General features: G+C 43.7%; 3 protein-coding genes across 4 annotated transcripts in view; 2 read left to right on the top strand and 1 right to left on the bottom strand.

Moving 5' to 3' along the window:
* LOC142103967 (embryonic protein UVS.2-like) overlaps positions 1-17,952 on the bottom strand; it is a 34,001-nt gene extending 16,049 nt beyond the window's left edge. The window contains exon 1 of one of the 2 annotated variants that reach the window (XM_075188377.1): positions 17,897-17,952. The gene's annotated coding sequence lies outside the window, so the exon portion shown is untranslated. Of the gene's footprint in view, positions 1-1,669; positions 1,832-17,896 lie in introns of those variants that run through there. The other variant, XM_075188376.1, reaches the window with a different exon arrangement.
* Positions 1,805-12,798, top strand: API5 (apoptosis inhibitor 5). Its single transcript, XM_075188372.1, has 14 exons — positions 1,805-2,001; positions 5,412-5,573; positions 7,226-7,319; positions 7,889-7,954; positions 8,526-8,677; positions 8,825-9,031; positions 9,123-9,227; positions 9,373-9,462; positions 9,725-9,906; positions 10,103-10,196; positions 10,700-10,756; positions 11,176-11,252; positions 11,409-11,545; positions 11,903-12,798. Exons 1-14 carry the CDS (start codon positions 1,933-1,935, stop codon positions 11,980-11,982), a joined length of 1,572 nt encoding a protein of 523 aa, XP_075044473.1. The 5' UTR covers positions 1,805-1,932; the 3' UTR covers positions 11,983-12,798.
* Positions 17,932-20,664, top strand: part of TTC17 (tetratricopeptide repeat domain 17) — a 46,443-nt gene continuing 43,710 nt past the window's right edge. Inside the window, 1 exon segment of the mRNA XM_075188370.1 lies at positions 17,932-18,130. Within this exon segment, the coding sequence (XP_075044471.1) occupies positions 17,972-18,130 (159 nt within the window). The 5' untranslated portion in view covers positions 17,932-17,971.

The raw sequence follows: 20,664 nt of genomic DNA, 5'->3' as shown, positions 1-20,664 counted from the left end.
CCCACTACCGCTCAGCTTTTAGATCTGGATTACCAGCTATCAGCCGACTTTCTGACTGGTAGGTCCGGTTCACGGACCTACTACATACATTATTTTCTGCTGGACTGAAACCTCCGAATACTTGGGGATCAGCCCACAGTTATTTTTTTGTTTCACTAGTCCGGTTTAAGGACCTGCTGTTTATTCTACTGATATGTATGAGCACTAGCCTCTGTCACTACATTCTGTTCTTATTGCACGGGACTTTGCAAGGTCTCCGTGTTTATCATTTGTGTTTGGACTTTTCCTTTGTTTTCATTTATTCACCTCAGCAAAGACGCTCTATGGAACAGAGGATTTATTTCCTGCACCATATTCTACAACAGCTGCTTTGCATCACTATCTACAAGGTGGATTCCTTTCTCTCATGCGCATTATGCGTGATCACTACCAGGCCCTGCGCTCCCATTAGGCAACCTTAGGCAGTTGCCTAGGGCGCCGGGACCTGCAGGGCGCCGCTGACTCAGGAGAGGGTTGCAGCGGCGGCAGGGTGCCGCCGCTATTTTTCAGTGTCCGCGGCGCATTGGTGAAGTTTTGCCTAGGGCGCCGTGAACCCTGGCACCGGCGCTGATCACTACTGAATAGCCGGCTGGCTTTAGCAACAGGAGATTTACTGTTTATTTAAGACTTTGTCTTCTCAAGACTTTTACCTTCCATCTGCATTTGTACACTATTTGGAATAGTGTTTATTGATATATTTATACCTGACATTGTATCCTCAATAATCACAGGTACGCCGGCTGGCCTACCTGGTGAATACCATCATTGTTTTACAGCTACATGTTGGTTTGTTCCCTCCCTCCTTCCCCTTCCCGCGCCGGGGAAATTGATCATTGCTATATAAAGGGGTTGGGACTTTTTCCCCCACACCTATTCCCCTTGGCTGCATTCACACTCCCTTGGGAGCGCAGAATTTCCATCTCTGTTTATAGGGAGAAACATAATTTGGATATCTGAAAGAGAAAGGGTCCCAGGCATAGCGAGCATTGCCACAGCCCATTTAATGTGGAAAGTGAGGTACAGTAATAGAAGGGCAAGTTTAACCCTTTGTACACCCCACTTGCCCCATTCACGCCTCCAAAAAGCTGATAATCGCTACCATCCAGGAGAGGGCTGGTAAATTTTAGCTACCAGGAGGGGAGGGGGGGGGGGGGGGGGTTAAACTTGACTCGGCAGCCTATTAGGAACATTTTAATGAAAAAAATGCAGGTGACCCAGCCCAAGGTAGCCCACTATGGGACCATATAACCCCCCCTGGCCTAGCCGCCCCTGCTACTGCCCCTTTGCCCCGTGAACAACCAGATTTCGACACTTGGGGACAAATCAGACATTGGTTATTTTGCTCAAAATTAATGTAGCAGCGTCGGCTCCTCTGCAGCCATGTTACCATGTGCCCTAAAATTCCAGGGTCAGTCCCATTTTTAAAGGTTAATCCCTGGAAATTTAGGGGCACTGAAAATGTCAGTTCTGACCATCTGCATCCCTCTTTATCATGTTAGGAGTCATTTCTACCGTCTATTCTTACTCTAATCTTTATGACATAACTTTTATCGGACAGCAGGTGAATGTAACAAGTTCACTATTATCCCACTCAGAGAACATGAGCAGATGGGATTGTATTTCTCCATACACCAATGTGCTGCGAGGAGCCGCCAGCTGGCGCTGTGACCTCCGCTCTGCTCTCTGGACTCTCCTCTTTCCCGTCTCCTCTCGTTGGCAGTTGGGCGCTACGCACACACTGAGCTGGGAGAGCCGCTGAGCGCCGGAGCCGCCAGGTGGCGCTGTGACCTCCGCTCTGCTCCCTGTACTCTCCTGTTTCCCGCCTCCTCTCGCTGGCTGTTGGTCGCTACGCACACACTGAGCCGCTGATCACCGGAGCCGCCAGAGCAGACAATGCCGACCGTGGAGGAGCTGTACCGGAACTACGGGATCCTGGCCGACGCCAAGGACGACGTTAGCCAGGTAAGAGCGTCTCTCCCGGGGTCACCTCCGGGTCCCGGACAGCGGTGTCCGGGCCGCCTCTCCTCGGGCCCCGTAACCTCCTCCCGGCGGGTCTTCTAACTTACCGAGACCATTAAAGACACAGAGTACCCTCCCCCCAGACCTCCGGGACATTTATCCCCTCCACCATTTTATTTAGCCCCCAGCGCTCTATTTGTCCCCTCCTCATCTACCTCTAACCCCCTGTGCTATCCTCTAACCCCCCCTCATCCCTCCTGCCGCTATACCATCATACCCCCCTTCTCCCCACCGCTATACTATTGTCTCCCCGCCACTACTATTGTGATACCCCCGGCCCCTCTTTCCCTGCAGCTACAATACTGCCCCCTCCTTGTCCCCGTCCCCCCCCTGCGCTTTGCTATTGCTCCCCTCTTTGTTCATCCCATGGTACTATACTATTCCACCCCCCCCCCCTTAGTGCTATAATATTACCCCCTCCTTGCCCCCCCCCCCGACGCCGTACCTTTACCCCCTTCCTTGTCCCGCCCCCCCTTCCCCCAGCACTACACCAGTGGATCCCGAACCTTCACAGGTTGAGGCACCCTTAGGGTCTCCATAATTTTTTCAAGGCACCCCCAAGCCAAAATAATTACAAAGTAGTCCCCTGCCTTGCTTACCTCCAGCCCTGGCCGCAGCACCCCTTTGAGATCACGGCACCCCAGGGAGCCGTGGCGCAGAGTTTGGGAGCCACTGCACTTTACTATTATCCCTTCTCCTTGTCCCCCCACCCCGAGTGATATGCTTGTTCAACCCCTCATTCTGTAATATTACCCCCTCCTTGCCCCCCTAGCGCTATACTATTCCCCCCCCAGTGCTGTATTAGCCCCCACCTTGTGTGTCCCCCTTCCAGTGCTATACTATTACCCCCTTCCGGTGCTATACTATTACCCCCTTCTTGCTCCCTCCCTATACTATTACCATTCTTTTTATTTTCCCCAGCTTCTGTAGTACTACTTACAATTGTATAGTCTCATCTTCTTCCCTTTACTGTATTTATGAACCCTTCCATATTCTGTTAACCCCCAACCCACCTGCTTTCCCACTATCCTTACAACATTCTCTTTACCCCCTCCTGCACAATCACCTGTTCTATTACCTTCCCTTGTCTCACTGCTGCTATACTATTACATTACCTAGTCTCTCCTCAGCTATACTTTTACCCCCCTCATCCAAGCCCCCCTCCCATCCCCCCTTCTTTGTCCTTGCTTGTAAATGTGGTGCCCTTATTCGTTAATTAGTTTCTCACTCCATGTATTGAGTGTGAGCTGGAGAAAAGTCATTTGTATAGCACGGAGCTCATTGTAATGCTTTGCTTTCTAAAGTGACTTTTTTAGTTTTAAAAATTGATTTGTAATAATTGTACTTGGGTGGTGGTCCCTCGACTGGGGCCCCACCATTCACAGACTTTAGCAGCGTCCTGGCATTTACATATAACTGTGATTTCTACTGTTCACCATCATCACCATTTATTTCTATAGCACCACTTATTCCGCAGCGCTGTACAGAGAACTCACTCGCATCAGTCCCTGCCCCATTGGGGCTTACAGTCTAAATTCCCTAACATATACACACACACACACACACTAGGATCAATATTGATTGCAGCCAATTAACCTACCAGTATGTTTTTGGAGTGTGGGAGGAAACCGGAGCACCCGGAGGAAACCCACGCAAACACGGGGAGAACATACAAACTCCACACAGATAAGGACACGGTCGGGAATTGAACTCATGACCCCCCCAGCACTGTGAGACAGAAGTGCTAACAACTAAGCCACCGTGCTGCCCCCACCTTCAGTGCTTTTGGGCTCGCTCTGCCATTGGGAACTTCCCATAGCCGCTGTAAGGCTTTCAGTTCCAGATGTTGTCAGATCTTTCTACTATGGAGAGAGAATAAAAAGAAGCAGTGAAGGTAAAGTTAGAAGCCATTGCTAAATGTAAGTGCTGGGAAACTGTTTGATTACTGGTTTCCTGTAAAACCCTCTTCACTCAATATTTAGCAATATTTATAAATTATTGATGGCACAAGTAACCCTTATATAACAATTACAATACACCACCTGCTGAAATTGACCTAGTTTGTTCATTGATTCATTGTTATCTCCAGTATGAATTCTCAGTGATAACTAAGTAATTTAGGATTGCTTACATGGAAGCACATGCCTGAAGACAAAATACTAGATGGAAGTGGTATTAAAGGACAGTTATTATTTTCACCATAGATTTGTAAGGTGTCACAGTGCTCCACAACACCGTACAGTAGGGAAAACAGGACATACATAAAACAGGGACATGCAAGATAGACAAAATAAGTACAGACATGAAAACAAAGGGTATGTGGGACCCTACTCATTAGAGAGCTTACATTCTAAGTGGAAGAAGGCACAGCTGAAACAAGATGTGCGAGTGTTGGTGATATTGAAACCTTTACACCTTGTACCCACTAGTGTTGGTTATGTGTGTGTTTAATACTTGTAAAACACATTTAAACCGAGACGGGTATAACACTACAAAGCTACTTTTCTATCCACATGCAATTACCTGTGGATAAATGTGTTGTAGGAGCCTAGGGGGAGCTCCAAATGAGCTTACCAAGCCAGTAGTAACGCTAGTGACAAATGCATGTCCTATGGTTTGGGTGTCTATATTGATTTAATTGCCCTAGCTTATACTTAAATAGTCCAAACAAGCCTGGGACAAACTGAGTTATGTTCTAAATTCAGGTATTTATTTGAGCATTCAAAATGAGCATCCGTATAAATGAAGCCAGGGCTACCCAGACTTTTGTGACATGGGGTCTACTTTTTGTACAGTCTGCATGTTGATCTGGATCCATATCCTCAATTAAATTGATTTAATTGAGGATATGGATCCAGAGGCTTTTGCCCGTTACCAACCCCACATAACCCAGTTATGGGAATACAGCCTTCTTTGTCCCCGTTCCTGCAGATGTGCACACTTTGCAGACACTGAGCTGCACTTGTGGCCTCATTGTCTACTGGTCACTACCTTCTAATGGACCACTAAGTCAGCACTAAGTTAAGCTCTATATACAGTACCCGAGCCTTTAGTTTTGCCCTTGTTGCAGCAGTAAATGTTAATCTATCCCTGGTTTTGTTAGACTCTGGTCTGATGTCAGTAAATCTGGTCCCACCACTCTTATTGCTGGTCCTGGGTGAGGCACCTGAACATGACACAGCGGACGACCTGCAGCCTTTCCAAGTGTAAATCTAACGCTTGTCAATACAGGATTGTTTATTTTTCAGTTTAGGCACAATATTTATTACAGAAGAGAGTAAAGGACAAGTATTTTTTAAGAAGCAAAATTGACATTTTAAATTGTTATAGTAACACCCCCTTGTTTTCTGCAGCACAAAGCCGCATATCAAGTAATCCTGGATGGCGTGAAAGGGGGAGCGAAAGAAAAGAGATTGGCAGCTCAGTTTATACCCAAATTTTTCAAGCATTTCCCAGAGCTGTCCGACGCTGCCCTCAATGCTCAGCTGGATCTATGTGAAGACGAAGATGTTTCGGTATGATATTGTATTCAGTCTTCTGTTATTTTGTGGGTAATTTGTAGTCCTCACCAATCTTGTCATTTATTACGTGAAGAGTATTCCTGCCAGAATAGTGTATGTGTGTATATATTGTGTGTGTATATATATATATATATATATATATTAATTAACCCGTGCATGATACTCATGCATTCTAGTCAAATCAAGCTACTTAAGGTGTTAAAAAGGTTCTTGTCATGCATTTGGGCCTAGCCCAGGCCTCCTCAGGGGAAGAGCGTTACTTCCCGACTCAAGTGCCCTTTTTTAACGTGGTTTTGTCCACATGTCACCACCTCATCATTTTTCTCCATCACCTCATCCTTCATCTTTATCGCCACATCTATCCAGATGTCTATCCAGACACAGGGATCTCTCTCAGCGGTCCTGAGTATCACACTCCTCTCGCTCTGTCACCCCCGGCAACCACCAGCCACTCCCAACTGTCACCCCCGGCAACCACCAGCCACTCCCAACTGTCACCCCCGGCAACCACCAGCCACTCCCAACTGTCACCCCCGGCAACCACCAGCCACTCCCAACTGTCACCCCCGGCAACCACCAGCCACTCCCAACTGTCACCCCCGGCAACCACCAGCCACTCCCAACTGTCACCCCCGGCAACCACCAGCCACTCCCAACTGTCACCCCCGGCAACCACCAGCCACTCCCAACTGTCACCCCCGGCAGCCACTCCCAACTGTCACCCCCGGCAGCCACTCCCAACTGTCACCCCCGGCAGCCACTCCCAACTGTCACCCCCGGCAGCCACTCCCAACTGTCACCCCCGGCAACCACCAGCCACTCCCAACTGTCACTTCTCCTTCAAGAAATATATATATATTTTTAAAATCTTTATAAACACTTAACAATTAACAAATTAAAAACATCTTAGTATACCAAATTTCAGCCCTTTCTGAGTTCCCCCCCCCCCACACACTAAGAATTTAGTAGGTCAGTGTATAACTCCACCCAGTAGGTGGCGCTGCAGCTTGGTTTTTTTTTTTTTCAAACGCACAGACTAACACACGCCACTAGACTTTTATTATAATATATATATATATATATTACACACACACACACACATACACATACTTTTCCTTTTTGGTCATGTCGGTCCATGCCATAGATCGTGTGTTATCTGATGTGCATATTGCATTGACTTACTTACCTTGCATTTACACCTATGCTCTTTGTGACCATTTGTCCTGCTTTTAGGCTAATTATATGAACAGTTTGGAAATGGTATCTTTATTGTACCTATCATACCTTTGTTTAGAACGGTGCAGTCTCTGCTTAGACTGACGGTTCTAACAATTCTCAAAACTGTTCTTTTTATGGAAGCTCCCGATCGTTTTCAGGATCTCATGCAATGCGGATTTCATGACACAGTACATTAATGTTTTGTGTTTACCGATTTGGGTACATTTGTTCGGTATGCAGAGTAATGCTTTTTTTGGGGGGTGGATTAGAGAGACGTGTTTCTTATTGTTATGCATGGATAGGGTGTCTGTGTGTAAGGGTTTGTTGAGGGATTTGTGGAGCTCCCCACTTTTCCCTCCTACACTGACTGTAATCCACATTGTGAGTGCTGAGATGAGTCACCCCGTTAATTTTCTGTTCTTTATTAGATTCGCCGGCAAGCAATTAAAGAACTGTCACAGTTTGCAGCAGGAGACAACCTCCCCCGTGTGGCAGACATTCTCACTCAGCTTCTGCAGTCAGGTACGGTATGAAGCGTATAATATTTATTTTTATATTACAAACTATCACGTCCCAAACTATTTTTCTTCCTTCCATCTTACTCGTGAGTTGAGTATTATATCTCTCTCCTTCATTAAACCACAATAGAATCGTCACAACCTCTAGTAGGGGCTGCAGTTACCCGTAAAGCTGGGTACACACTGATGTAATTATCGTACAGATCACATAATAAATGACTAATATCGCATTGGTTTGTATGCTCCCACTATTTTGTTTTATCATACCAAAGCACATTGTATCTGTTGATTTGATTTTATAAACGTAAAAAAAAAATCACAATCAACGATGGAACAATGTTGGACAAATGTGGCAGTGTGTACACACTCAACACCAGCAGTGTAGGCAGATATCTGTACAGAGTCACATCTTTTCAGCAGATGGTTATGAGAGATGAAGAGCACAGATCTGAAGGTAAATCGTGTCAGTGTGTACACATGAATGTACATGCTCACCGGGACGGAGTTTATCAGTTTTGCTCATTGCGTGTTCAAAGCTTCATTGTGACGATCTGTAATCTGTTTCTGTTTTAGATGATTCCGCTGAATTCAACTTGGTGAACAATGCTTTGTTGAGCATATTCAAAATGGATGCGAAAGGTAACTGCAGAGATGATGGGCTATAGTCACAGTATTTATATTGTAATATGCACACACTGCGCAGTGCGGGGTTCATCTAATTGAATATTTCTTAAGCAGCCTTGACAAATAAGGTTGCAGTGTTTGTCTCAAGAGTGTAACACAGGGAAATGGTTCAATGATATTAAACCAAAAGTACAGTACAGCCATCCAGATTATATGGTGATATGACCAGAGGTTACAACACTCAACATCCTTAATAGAGAGGATAATATATAAGAAAGCAATGGTCAAATTCTATGCAAAGATATTACGTTCAGTAGGTTATTTATTCCCAAATTGTGACGCCACTTAATTCAGAATAATTTAACCCCTACATTCATTTTGAGATTCACTCACATTTCCTATTAATTGTTAATTGTTGATCTTAGGGACTGTATATATTTTTCAGTAGTTTGCAGAATATATCTGTGTAGCAGTTTGTTTTCTTTAAAACTGTAGTAGTTATAGCAGTGTCAGAGGCCCATTAACATGGCGCTAGCTCTTGTACGGTTGAGAAGTTTTGTTTCTAATCGGGGACTGTTTTTCGCAGGTACACTGGGGGGCTTGTTCAGCCAGATTCTTCAAGGTGAAGATATTGTCCGCGAGAGAGCCATTAAATTCCTCTCTGCCAAGATGAAGACGCTTCCCGAAGACGTTCTGACGAAGGAGGTGGAAGATTTAATATTCTCTGAATCCAAAAAGGTAATTTATATACACTGGTCGATATATTGGCTAATAGCTTTGGGTTAAAGAAATAAATTGTAGGTTCCATGTTTTAATAACTACTATAAATCCTTATCTTAAGGTTTATTTCTCAGGATGAATTTAATTTCCTTTTGTGCTTGTAAGGTTCTGTATGATGTCACCGGAGAGGAGTTTGTCCTGTTCATGAAGATCCTGTCCTCACTGAAGACCTTGCAGACAGTCAGCGGGAGACAGCTACTGGTGGATCTAGTGACCGAGCAAGCAGGACTGCATCAAACCCTAAACCCAGCAGACCCTGACTCTGTAGACCGCCTGCTCCAGTGCATGCGCCAGGCAGTGCCCCTCTTCTCAGTAAGTGTAACTAGGGGACGTGTAATAACTCCTATTTCATAGCCTCAGATATTCTTCAGGCATCTCAATGCGGTTTGCTCTTCATTTGCAGAAAAACGTCCACTCCACTAAATTCGTCACCTATTTCTGTGAGCACGTTCTTCCCATCCTGAGCTCTCTGACCAGCCCAGCTGAAGGCATTGATGTGCAGCTGGAGGTAAGTATCTGCTGGGGATGTTGGTGATTCTTGTGTCTGAGTACATCAAGTAATAAACCTGCACTGTTCTAGTAAACGGCGACTTGCCTCTTATAATCGGTGAAGTAATTGGCCTTGAATGTAACTGTGGAATGTCGTCTTTCAGGTATTGAAGTTGTTGGCGGAGATGAGCTCGTTCTGCGGTGACATGGACAAGCTAGAATCCAACTTGAACAAACTGTTCGATAAGTTACTGGTATGTTATGTTACAACACTAAATATTCACTGCTTGTCAGGGATATGTGTGCAGGCATGACAAATATTAAATGCATTTATAATGGTGTGTGTGGCATTAAGATACCCATAATTATAAATATCCAAAGTTAACTTATGAGCTAAAGAAGAGTTTTGGGGAGTTCTACCTCTCGAATGGTTCCTGTCGGACTCTCCATCCTGAATTAATGTAACTATTTCCGTTATGCTCAGCCGGTGTCTACATAACTGTTGTGTACTAACAGGAATACATGCCACTCCCACCGGAGGAAGTGGAGAACGGGGAGAACTCTGCCAACGAGGAGCCCAAACTTCAGTTTAGCTACGTCGAATGTTTACTCTTCAGTTTCCACCAACTTGGGAGGAAATTGCCGGATTTTCTCATTGGTAAAGTGAATGCTGAGAAGCTGAAAGATTTCAAAATCAGGTGAGCCACGCAAAGCAGCCACGTGAGATGTGAGCAGGTTGTGTTAGAATGGGAAGGTCTGTGAGATCGAGCTCAGGAGCAGGAGTCCAGTATAAGTCTTTCATGGTCCCAGCATTTTGGTTCTTCTATGACGATTATTGTGGTGTAAATCGCTGAAACGGTGACTTTACGGATTGCGTCTTATTATATCCTGCAGGTTACAGTACTTTGCCAGAGGACTTCAGGTCTACATCAGACAGCTTCGCCTGGCCCTGCAGGGCAAAACCGGGGACTCGCTTAAAACAGAAGAGGTAATGCCAGGGGTTGTGGTTGGCTTCAGACTCTGTATGATGAGATGTAAATGTTTAGTGACACAGATACCAGATCTATAGAACTCATCAGCTGATTGGATATTGGTATTAATTAGCACACTGAAAGTTGGACCATGGCTTTCTGCCCAATAAACCAACCTATCTTGTGGACTCTGGTGGTGATTTATGTACCATAGGTTCCCCCAAGTGTCAGAGATAAGCTGACCTGTGAATCCTTGTCCGTTTTTAATGCGAACCATTGCAGATTGTATCAGGTTGTTTGGTAGTAAGTATTCCTAGTAGTGGCAATTATCTTCCCAAGGTTTTAGTGACAAGTGAGTTTATTCCTATAAAGTCCATAATTAATTTCCATGTTCGGTTATATTTGACATTTTGTATAATATATAGCGATATAGATATTAAACATCCACCCCTTGATGTGATATCCACACCGTATTTTGCTTGTAATTAACTTGTTTTCTTTATTTTTGTTTTTCTTGCAGAACAAAATCAAAGTGGTAGCTTTGAAAATAACCAACAATATTAATGTTTTAATCAAGGTAAGAATTGTTTGTTTTTTTTGGTTTTTTTTGTCATTTTGAGGGATGACATGGGCTGCTATGTAGTTGTAATGATGAGGTGAAGAGACTGGCATTTTTGGAGGCATCAGCTGTGTTAATATAATGTTTGTGTCGCCCACAAATTTGACTAAAGTTGTTGGTTCTTAACTGTTTGCCTTGGCTGTGTTGGTATATAGAGGTTTCTCTACCGCCCAACCCTTCATGGTGAAGCTTTGTTGCTGGCAGCCTGTTATGTGTTAATTCTTTTTATTGCGCTTTCAGAGAGTAGATCTTGTCGTGAAATATCAATGGTTCAGTTTTTGTATTTTTCTTAGAATGTTCTCCTTACGGGCTGTTTTATATTTGGGTTTTCAGAACTATTTCATCCTCTTACATGTTATTCTTTTGCTAATTTTTAGGATTTGTTTCACAATCCTCCATCCTACAAAAGCACTGTGACGCTGTCTTGGAAGCCGGTCCAGAAAACAGAGGTTGCGTGAGTGAGACTTTGTTACATGTAATATGTGTTCTGTGATACTAGGCTGCTGTCATGGCAGGGGGGGGGGGGGGGGAGATTATATTATACATTATATGCAGTTACGTTTTTACATTCAAGTGAATTAACACTATATTACAATACGTTTTCTTTCAGACAAAAGAGATCAAGTGAAGACACTACATCTAGTTCCCCTCCCAAAAAACCTATAGGTGGACCAAAAAGGGACTCAAGACAGATCTATAACCCACCCAGCGGCAAGTACAGTGGAGGCCTTGGACCCTTCTCTTATGGTGGGTACACGTCAAATGTCATGATTCCAGCATTTGAGAGTACCACCCCTACTGTGTAACTGGTTTCTATATATATCATACAGACCTCCAAGTGTTCGGTATAGACGAACACTATCTGCCCAAAGGAAATGTCACAATTTATGTGTAACCTGACAAACATAGAACTATGGGAAGAAACTTTGATGTTAGTGGCCCTTGATGGGATAACTGTAGACAAATTAGTATTTGCAAATCATTTGGGGTATTTTAAAAGTGGAAATGCCCCTTAAAACCTTAATAAGAAATTTCGATTTCATCATATAAATTTGTCCTTTTGACTCTGCTTTATAACAAAACGTTTCCTTGTTTTCCTTACAGACCAGAGAGGAGGATTCCGCGGCGGCAGAGGAAGAGGTTGGGGCGGCCGTGGGAACCGCAGTCGGGGGAGAGTTTACTAAGAAGGGGGAGACTGACAACGGGCACAGACCTGCAGCGATGACTGCACTAAGACTGGACTGCTTGTCACCTCCTCAGTCACCAGTGGCCACAGACTTGACATGAAAAGCGTTCTTTCTACCTTTGTATGTACCTCGTGTTTTCTATTCCAACGTTGTGCAGCCTCACGCCCGCTGCGTCTCCAGGACTCCGAGCTGCTTCCATGTTTGTCTCGCGGGTCCCAGTTATAACCACAACTGTAGGATTTACTGTTTTGATTCTAATATGAAGAGTTTCCCAGTTGGTGTTGTCTTCCTTAGTTAATGAAACTCCCCAAGGACACACGGCTGCTTTCAGCTCAATGTTGGATTAATGGTTTTAATTTTTGAGTTCATTTGACAGCTTTTTTTGGTTCTTTTGTCATGCCAAAGTACACCTTTGTCACAAGGACCTCCGTCTGCATGTTTGTGGGGTGCATGGGATACAGCTAAACGTTTTTTTTTTTTCTTATTTTTATCATTTTCTCTCCCTGTCTGCCGACTTCTTTTCCTAAACGACTTTTGTTGTAATTAAAGAACTTTGTTTTTGTTTTTTTTAAATTTTTCTCTTGTAATTTATTCATTTACAACAAAGCTGTGGCACTGCAACAACCGCTCTTTCATTATGTTTATTTTATTTTTTACTTTAAACTGGCTGTTCAGTTTTTCATATTTTGCCCAGGTTCGTGCATAAGACCTGGAATTTAAATTTTTTTCCCATATGTTCCTGCTGTGGAAACCCTTTCGATATATCAAACTGCCGTGTGCTGTTCTTGTTATATAAAAGAAACAAAAATATTATTTTGGGGTCTGACTCTCCTTTTTTTTTTTTTTCCACGTTTCCAGACAAGTCACAGTTAGTGTAAACCATGTAAGATGCTTTTCGTTTTGTAAAAATTAAAGTTGATCAGCTATCAAGTCATTGTGTAACATTTATAAATATGTATGCAAGTCCTCATTCCAAGTTGAAAGGGCTCGTGTCCATAACTAGACTCAGACAGGAAGTCTATATGTGAGGTAAAAAAAAGTGTTCTTTTGTTTTGTTTGTTTTTTAAGAAATCCCCTGGTATATTTGTAGTATGACCAATGAGTGCGCTCAAACCTGCAACTTGTCTGGTCATTCAATGAGTGATCTTAAAGGCCAGATATGGCCACATTTCGGCATGGCAGTGGTCTGCTGCAGACTTCAAAACATCATTGACTGCAAACCTCGGTACCCTCAAATGAAGCCTAATAAGGCATGGCCCTTATTGAACAGTCCACGAAAATATAATGTTCATAATAGGTGTCGCATACAAATGCTATATGTCCATCAATGTAAAGCAGTGCCTGTGTAATCTGATTCAAAATCGTTCCTAACGTTAAAGGAATGCAATGTCTCCAAAAATAATTCAAAGGACAGTATCTATAAAACTATGATATATAATATACACATAATGTAATTTGGTTCCCAGCATGAACTTCATTGAAAAATCCGTTTGAGTATTTCTCCAATACCAGTAGTGGAGTCCTGCTGAGCATCATGGGAAATACAGTTCAGGCGCCTATCTTTTAACTGACTATACAATAAATATTTCAGAATGTACCGTCCCTTTAAGCCATCATCTGAATCGTCCTAAAATGAAAATGTTGACAAATGTTGGTATTGGGTGTGACTATTTGCGGACAGTCGCTTCCGTTGTCCTGCATCCACCAGGAGCGCCCCAATATTCTGTGTTCTTGCCAGAGCAAAGGGTGTTAGAAATGTTGTGTTTTCCTCTTCACATTATTTTGTTTGATATAGCGCCAGAGGCGGCAGCCTCTTTGTATCTGAAATTTATTCTGCAAATGGACAGCCTCAAAGTTATTTGCCTTGAAATAAAAATGTGAAGCTGTTAATAGCAGTCTGTTATTACCCTGGTTTGTTTTCATTTTGCAATTTAGCATTAAAGTGTGACGCGATGGCAAAATGTTATATTCTCAGGCACAGGATTAAACGGTCAGGTTCTGGAGATGTTATGTAATATTCTGGTTTGAGATGCAATTATAATTTTTGCTCATTTTTTAGTTGGACTTTCCTATTTATCCCAAGTAATGTTTTTTTTTCTTGAGCTTTTAAAGAGAAGTGGTCAGCAGGGCATTGTAGTATTTACTATAGAGTAGTAATATTAGTATACAGTATTGAGGACAAACTGTCCTTTTGTGTCCCTTTCAGCCTGGAGCCAGCCTGTAAATAGTCCTCTATGCTAATTGCTTGACTTTTGCTCTTATATCAAGCCTTGTTCTATGTCTGCTTCTATGAATTGGAGACACCTTAACCCTCTGTTGACTGGTTCTCTTTAATTACTCTATAGGTTCAGATTTCTCTTTATATTTTCCATAGAAAACGGGAGTTTTACAAGCCCTGTTCACGTCCCAGAGTGGAATCTGGAATTACATTCTGTTGAAAACAGCTGCAGTATTGGAGAGTTCCATTTTCTGATCCGTCACAGGTTCCTTGTGCCAGAATAAATTGGTTTTATGACATGTATAGTGCTTAATATGTTAGCACATATGTCATGAATAAATGTTTTCGTATTCTATAGCATGTATACACTATATGTATACAATATATTATACGTGTGTATATAGAACACGTGATTGGTTGCTATGGTAACCACCTTCACTTTACCTTTATAGAAGTGTGAAAAGAAAAATATCTAACTGCCATTGATCTTTGTGAAATGGACGTAAGTATTGCTCTTGTTTATGGGTTAAATTGACTTAATTCTGTCACCAGAACACTCCTCTAATAGCGGAGAGAAACATTTCTATTAGTTTTATAAAACAAAATTGTTTCATGCCAGTTCAGCACCAATGATGGATATCACCTACCTGCAATACTACACGTAGTGTTCACATTATAGGAGAACAGAATCTCTACATTGCTCATGAGTTTTATAGTTTAACAACAGAATGCAATTGTAGCGTAATGGTTTTAATCAAAGTGACACAATCTGGGGTCTTCATGTCTTTTGTATAATATGACTAAACCTGAAGGCAGTGACTTGTCATCACAAGTATTATAAACATGGAAATGTCTGCTTATATGCAATAAAACATGCAAGTGTTCGATTTAGTCCTCCTGCAACATTTTCTTATTCATGGTTAGATATCCCAAATGACGAATCTATAATATAAATGTCTAGTGGCGTGTGTTAGTCTGTGTGTGTGGAAAAAAATAAAACCAAGCTGCAGCGCCACCTGCTGGGGGGAGTTATACACTGACTGGGGGGGGGGGAACTCAGAAAGGGCTGAAATTTGGTATACTAAGATGTTTTTAATTTGTTAATTTAATTTGTTAATTGTTAAAAGTGTTTATAAAGATTTTAAAAATATATATATATATATTTCTTGAAGGAGAAGTGTCAGTTGGGAGTGGTTGGTGGTTGCAGGGGGTGACAGTGGGGAGTGGTTGGTGGTTGAGGCCTGGGCTATAGCCCAAATGCATGACAAGAACCTTTTTAACACCTTAAGTAGCCTGATTTGACTAGAATGCATGAGTATCATGCATGGGTTAACTTTGTGTGTGTGTATATATATATATATATATATATATATATATATATATATATATATTTTTAGTTAAAATGTGTCAAATATATTGCCAATACTTTGTTTTCAACAATTTTTGCACTTTTGTAAACATGTAAAAAAAAAAAAAAAAATTATTAGTTATGGGTTTTTGCCCCCCCCCCCCACCCCCTCTTTTCGTTATGGTGTAAAATTGATGTGCATGAGTGGTTTAAAAAAAAAAAAAAACACAAAAAAATGAAATTAGAATGGCAATTTAGATTAGAGAAAACAAATTGTTTTACATTTTATTGCTTGTAAACTAGCTGTGAGATACTCAAATGTTTCCTGCCAGATGTCTGCAAATATTCCATTTTGCTGTTTTTCTGAAACTACTGACACCACTTCTATTAATGTACAAAATGTTAGACAAGGAATGCACCCTCCCACATATCTTGCTTGATCAACAAGTGATATGCTACGGTCATAGGTGTCCAATAACATTGTTGTGACATCCACATAGCATACATACATATTTTGCAGCAAACAGTTTCAAGTATTCTGTATTCACACCTAACAATACTGTAAATGTAGCTAAAGATACCTTTTGAACACTGATATTTTGACAGCCAATCAGCTCATTTTAGATCTATCTGGACACAAGTTTCAAATTGAATAGTCGGTCCAAAAAAAACCTCATCAATCCAATCCACTTAAGCTCAGAAACTATCAGATGATGTTCAGGATCCATGTTAAAGCCAGTCGGCCGATGATGTATGCGGTAATCGACCTACTGCGCGATTGCTGCCCTGATTTAATCTTTCATAGCTGTTTAGGTACATGTGAATGGATTTATGCAGTTGCAATGCATTGTGTTTATATTGTAAATATCCCATTCTGAACAATGTTATTTCTGGTAGTAGCCCCTTTAATCTAGTCATGATGCAATAACTAGCCTCAATGCCTGTAAAAACATCAGTTGTGCTGGCAATTTTGGCCTCTGTCTCACTCAGAATGGTCAGTGAATAACTCTGTACTTGAGATATGGGGAAACTACTCGTGAGTTTATGCAGTGTGGACAGAGAAGTGTTTAGGTGCCCAGTATGCGGGAGAAGATGGTGTCACGACAAGTGTGGACAGCATGGTGGCACAATGGTTAACATTGCTTAGTCAGCGCTGGGGCCATGGGTTTGATTTCAACCGAGGCACTATCTGTGGAGTTTGTGTTTGCGTGGGTTTCCTCCGGGTGCTCTAGTTTTCTCCCACACACCAAAACCATACTGGTCGCTTAATTGGCTTCAGACAAAACTAACTGGAGTCTCTGGGGGGACTTTAAATCCCACTGAAACAGCCGCGCTAAGTCTATTACTGTTAATACGGTGATTTTAGCACAGATTTCGGTTCGCGGCTGAGGGAGCCACAAGCAAAAGCCGAAGTTGAAATTACTGTATTAACAGTAATACAGTAATTACTGTTAATACAGTCTGTATTAACAGTAATTACGCACACTATTACCGTAATATCAGTAATAGTGTTACTTTTTACAGTAACGCGGCCAATTGAATTCCCCCCCTTTGTCTGACAGAACTCGGACTATATTCTCCACTGCGACAGGGACTGATTACATATTCTTTGTAAAGTGCTGTGTAATATGTAGGTGGTACAAAAATAAAGGATGAGAGGTTAGAGGCAAGAGCCAGGACGGCAGCCCCATCATGCAAGAATGTCAGCTCCTCTGCCCAGTGATGTGACATGCTGGACATTGCCAAGGGACCAAGAACTGTTTTGGAAGTTAGATTATTTGGAGACGTAACTAAAAACGACTTAGTTTGTTTCCATTAAATGACCTGGTGCCTGGTATTACATCACCTGGTACCTGTACCCTCCTGCACCTGCCTTACACAGACTTATCACTGCTACATATGCAGGGGCTGCTGTCTGCCCACTTACAGGGACTGGCACCTGAGATTGTACAGGTGAGCAGGGGGCATATTGGGAACCGATCTGAATTCATTTCACAAACAAAAATCAGAACATTTCTTATTACAGACATGTGAGACGGGTTTTTGTGACATTTCATTTATCACCGATTACAATTAAAAGGAACCTGAAGACGATACAAGTCATTTCTACCTGTCACCCTGACTGCTCACAGTAAGATCATACTCTACTGCTTTTCACACTTCTTTTCCAGCTGCAATAACCTGGACAGACTGCACTGGGGACATTTATATCATCAGATAACTGAATCCGGGTTATTGTAGAAGGAGAACAAGTGTGAGAAGCAGAAGAGGGGGCAGGACTATGATAAGCTGACTGTGAGATGCTGGGACCTGTAGTTCCACAACCCCCCTCTGCACTGTCTCACCTGAGCTGTGACTCCACTAAGATGGCGGCGTTTCCTCTTCCGGTCTGGTCGGTGTCCGTGACGTCAGCAGGAAAGATGGCGGAGAGCGGACAGCGCTGCACCCCGGGGACAGGGCTACAGGCTGGGGCCGCACGGGTCTGTCTGCTGGGGGCCCTGGCCCTGCTGTGCGCCGCCTGTCCCTCCGGGGCCACCACACACTGGGTGGTGACAGAGGACGGCAAGATCCAGCAGCAGGTGAGGGGGGCTCAGGTGTCTGGCCGGCAGGGGGGGAGGGGCCACAGGTGTCTGCCCGGCAGGTGGAGGGGGCTCAGGTGTCTGCCCGGCAGGGGGAGGGGCCACAGGGAGTGTGAGGGTGTCACAGGGTCACCTGTCAGAGGGGAGGTGTGAGGGTGTCACAGGGTCACCTGTCAGGAGGGGGTGTGTGAGGGGGTCACCTGTCAGAGGGGAGGTGTGAGGGTGTCACAGGGTCACCTGTCAGGAGGGGGTGTGTGAGGGTGTCACAGGGTCACTTGTCAGGAGGGGGTGTGTGAGGGTGTCACAGGGTCACTTGTCAGAAGGGGGTGTGTGAGGGTGTCACAGGGCCACCTGTCAGAGGGGAGGTGTGAGGGTGTCACAGGGTCACCTGTCAGAGGGGAGGTGTGAGGGTGTCACAGGGTCACCTGTCAGAGGGGGGGGGGGTGAGGGTGTCACAGGGTCACCTGTCAGGAGGGGGTGTGTGAGGGTGTCACAGGGTCACTTGTCAGGAGGGGGTGTGTGAGGGTGTCACAGGGTCACCTGTCAGGAGGGGGTGTGTGAGGGTGTCACAGGGTCACCTGTCAGAGGGGGGTGTGTGAGGGTGTCACAGGGTCATCTGTCAGGAGGGGGTGTGTGAGGGTGTCACAGGGTCACCTGTCAGGAGGGGGTGTGTGAGGGTGTCACAGGGTCACCTGTCAGGAGGGGGTGTGTGAGGGTGTCACAGGGTCACCTGTCAGGAGGGGGTGTGTGAGGGTGTCACAGGGTCACCTGTCAGAAGGGGTGTGTGAGGGTGTCATAGGGTCCCCTGTTGGGGGGGGGGGGGGAGTTTTTCTTTTAAAATGTTTCCAGGAGACTGCTGCGTCGAGTGTTGCTCCCCTGGGCTAAAATTTACCAGCCCTTCCATATCACAGGGTTCACCTGTTAGGAGTTGTGTGAGGGTGTCACAGGGTTCACCTGTTAGGGGGTTGTGTGAGGGTGTCACGTTAGGCTGCTCTGGGGATCCTGCTACAGGGTTTTGTGGGTATTTGAATGCTGCAAGGAAATATGTTTTAAGTGTTTTTGGAGATTCTTAAAGGAGACTAACACCATATGTCCAATATTATCAGTCACAACATAAAACCACTGTCAAGTGAAGTGAATAACATTGATTATCTTGTTACAATGGCACCTGTCAAGGGGTGGGATATATTAGGCAGTAAGTGAACAGTCAGTTCTTGAAGTTGATGTGTTGGAAGCAGGAAAAATAGGCAAGTGTAAGGATCTGAGCGACTTTGACAAGGGTCAATTGTGATGGCTAGATAACTGGGTCAGAGCATCTCCAATAAGGCTGGTGTGGGGTGTTCCTGGTATGCAGTGGTTAGTACCTAACAAAAGTGGTCCAAGGAAGGACAACCGGTGACAGGGTCATGGATACCGAAAGCGGCTACAATGACCACGTGAGCGCCAGGACTGGACCATGGATCAATAGAACAAGGTGGCCAGGTCTGATGAATCACGTTTTGTTTTACACCATGTAGGCGGCCTGATGCGTGTGCGTGGTTTATCTGGGGAAGAGATGTCACCAGAATGCACTCTGGGAAGGAAAAAAGATGGTAGAGGCAGTGTGATTCTCTGGGCAATGTTCTGCTGGGAAATCTTGGGTCCTGGCATTCATGTGGATGTTACTTTGACATTACCACCTACCTGAACATTGTTGCAGACCAAGTACACCCCTTCATGACAACGGTATTCCCTGATGGCAGTGGCCTCTTTCAGCAGGATAATGCTCCCTGCCACACTGCAAATATTATTCAGGAATGGTTTGAGGAACATGACAAAGAGTTCAAGGTGTTGACTTGGCCTCCAAATTCCCCAGATCTCAATCTGATTGAGCATCTGTGGGATGTGCTGGAAAAACAAGTCCGAGCCCTGGAGGCCTCCACCTCACAACTTACAGGACTTAAAGGATCAGCTGCTAACGTCTCGGTGCCAGATACCACAGGACACCTTCACAGGTCTTGTGGAGTCCATACTTTGACAGGTTAGAGCTGTTTTGTTGGCACTAGGGGAGCCTACTCAATATTAGGCAGGTGGCTTTATTGTTGTGACGATCGATATATATATTATATATAATATTTTTTTATTAGAGATTTCTAAAACGGAACCTGAGATCTGTGTCATCCACCCCAGTGCATTGGTCTTTCTAGTGAAGAATAATATTTGCCTAGTTAATAAACAGATATATAGTCATCATTTCTCCATTCTATAAAACAAACAAGCAGTTTGGGTTCCACGGAATTTGGCAATGGGAGGAGAAAAAAATGTAACTACTATTCCCCAGTATCTTTTATAGTTTGGGTGTAATGAACATACAAAGCTGAACTAGTTTGTTGGTTAGCAGCATGCTGCAGGCATCTAACCATCATATGGGCCGCATATTACCCTCAATCTCAGTAATAAGCTAAAACAATACATTTAATCAAAGAGAAACCTATCTGTAATAACAAATCAGCAGGCACGAATCTGAAAATAAGATGCATTGTAGGCTCTGAGAA

The sequence above is a fragment of the Mixophyes fleayi genome, chromosome 10, assembly GCF_038048845.1.
Source record: "Mixophyes fleayi isolate aMixFle1 chromosome 10, aMixFle1.hap1, whole genome shotgun sequence".
Lineage (NCBI taxonomy): Eukaryota > Metazoa > Chordata > Amphibia > Anura > Limnodynastidae > Mixophyes > Mixophyes fleayi.
This window is presented reverse-complemented; position numbering and strand designations above follow the sequence as displayed.

Bases quoted from the DNA above. Each gene is read 5' to 3' on its own strand.
- API5 (XM_075188372.1), top strand. From the start codon at position 1,933: ATGCCGACCGTGGAGGAGCTGTACCGGAACTACGGGATCCTGGCCGAC. The intron at 7,320-7,888 runs GTACGGTATGAA...TTTCTGTTTTAG, and splicing joins CACTCAGCTTCTGCAGTCAG to ATGATTCCGCTGAATTCAAC. The intron at 9,463-9,724 runs GTATGTTATGTT...GTGTACTAACAG, and splicing joins AACTGTTCGATAAGTTACTG to GAATACATGCCACTCCCACC.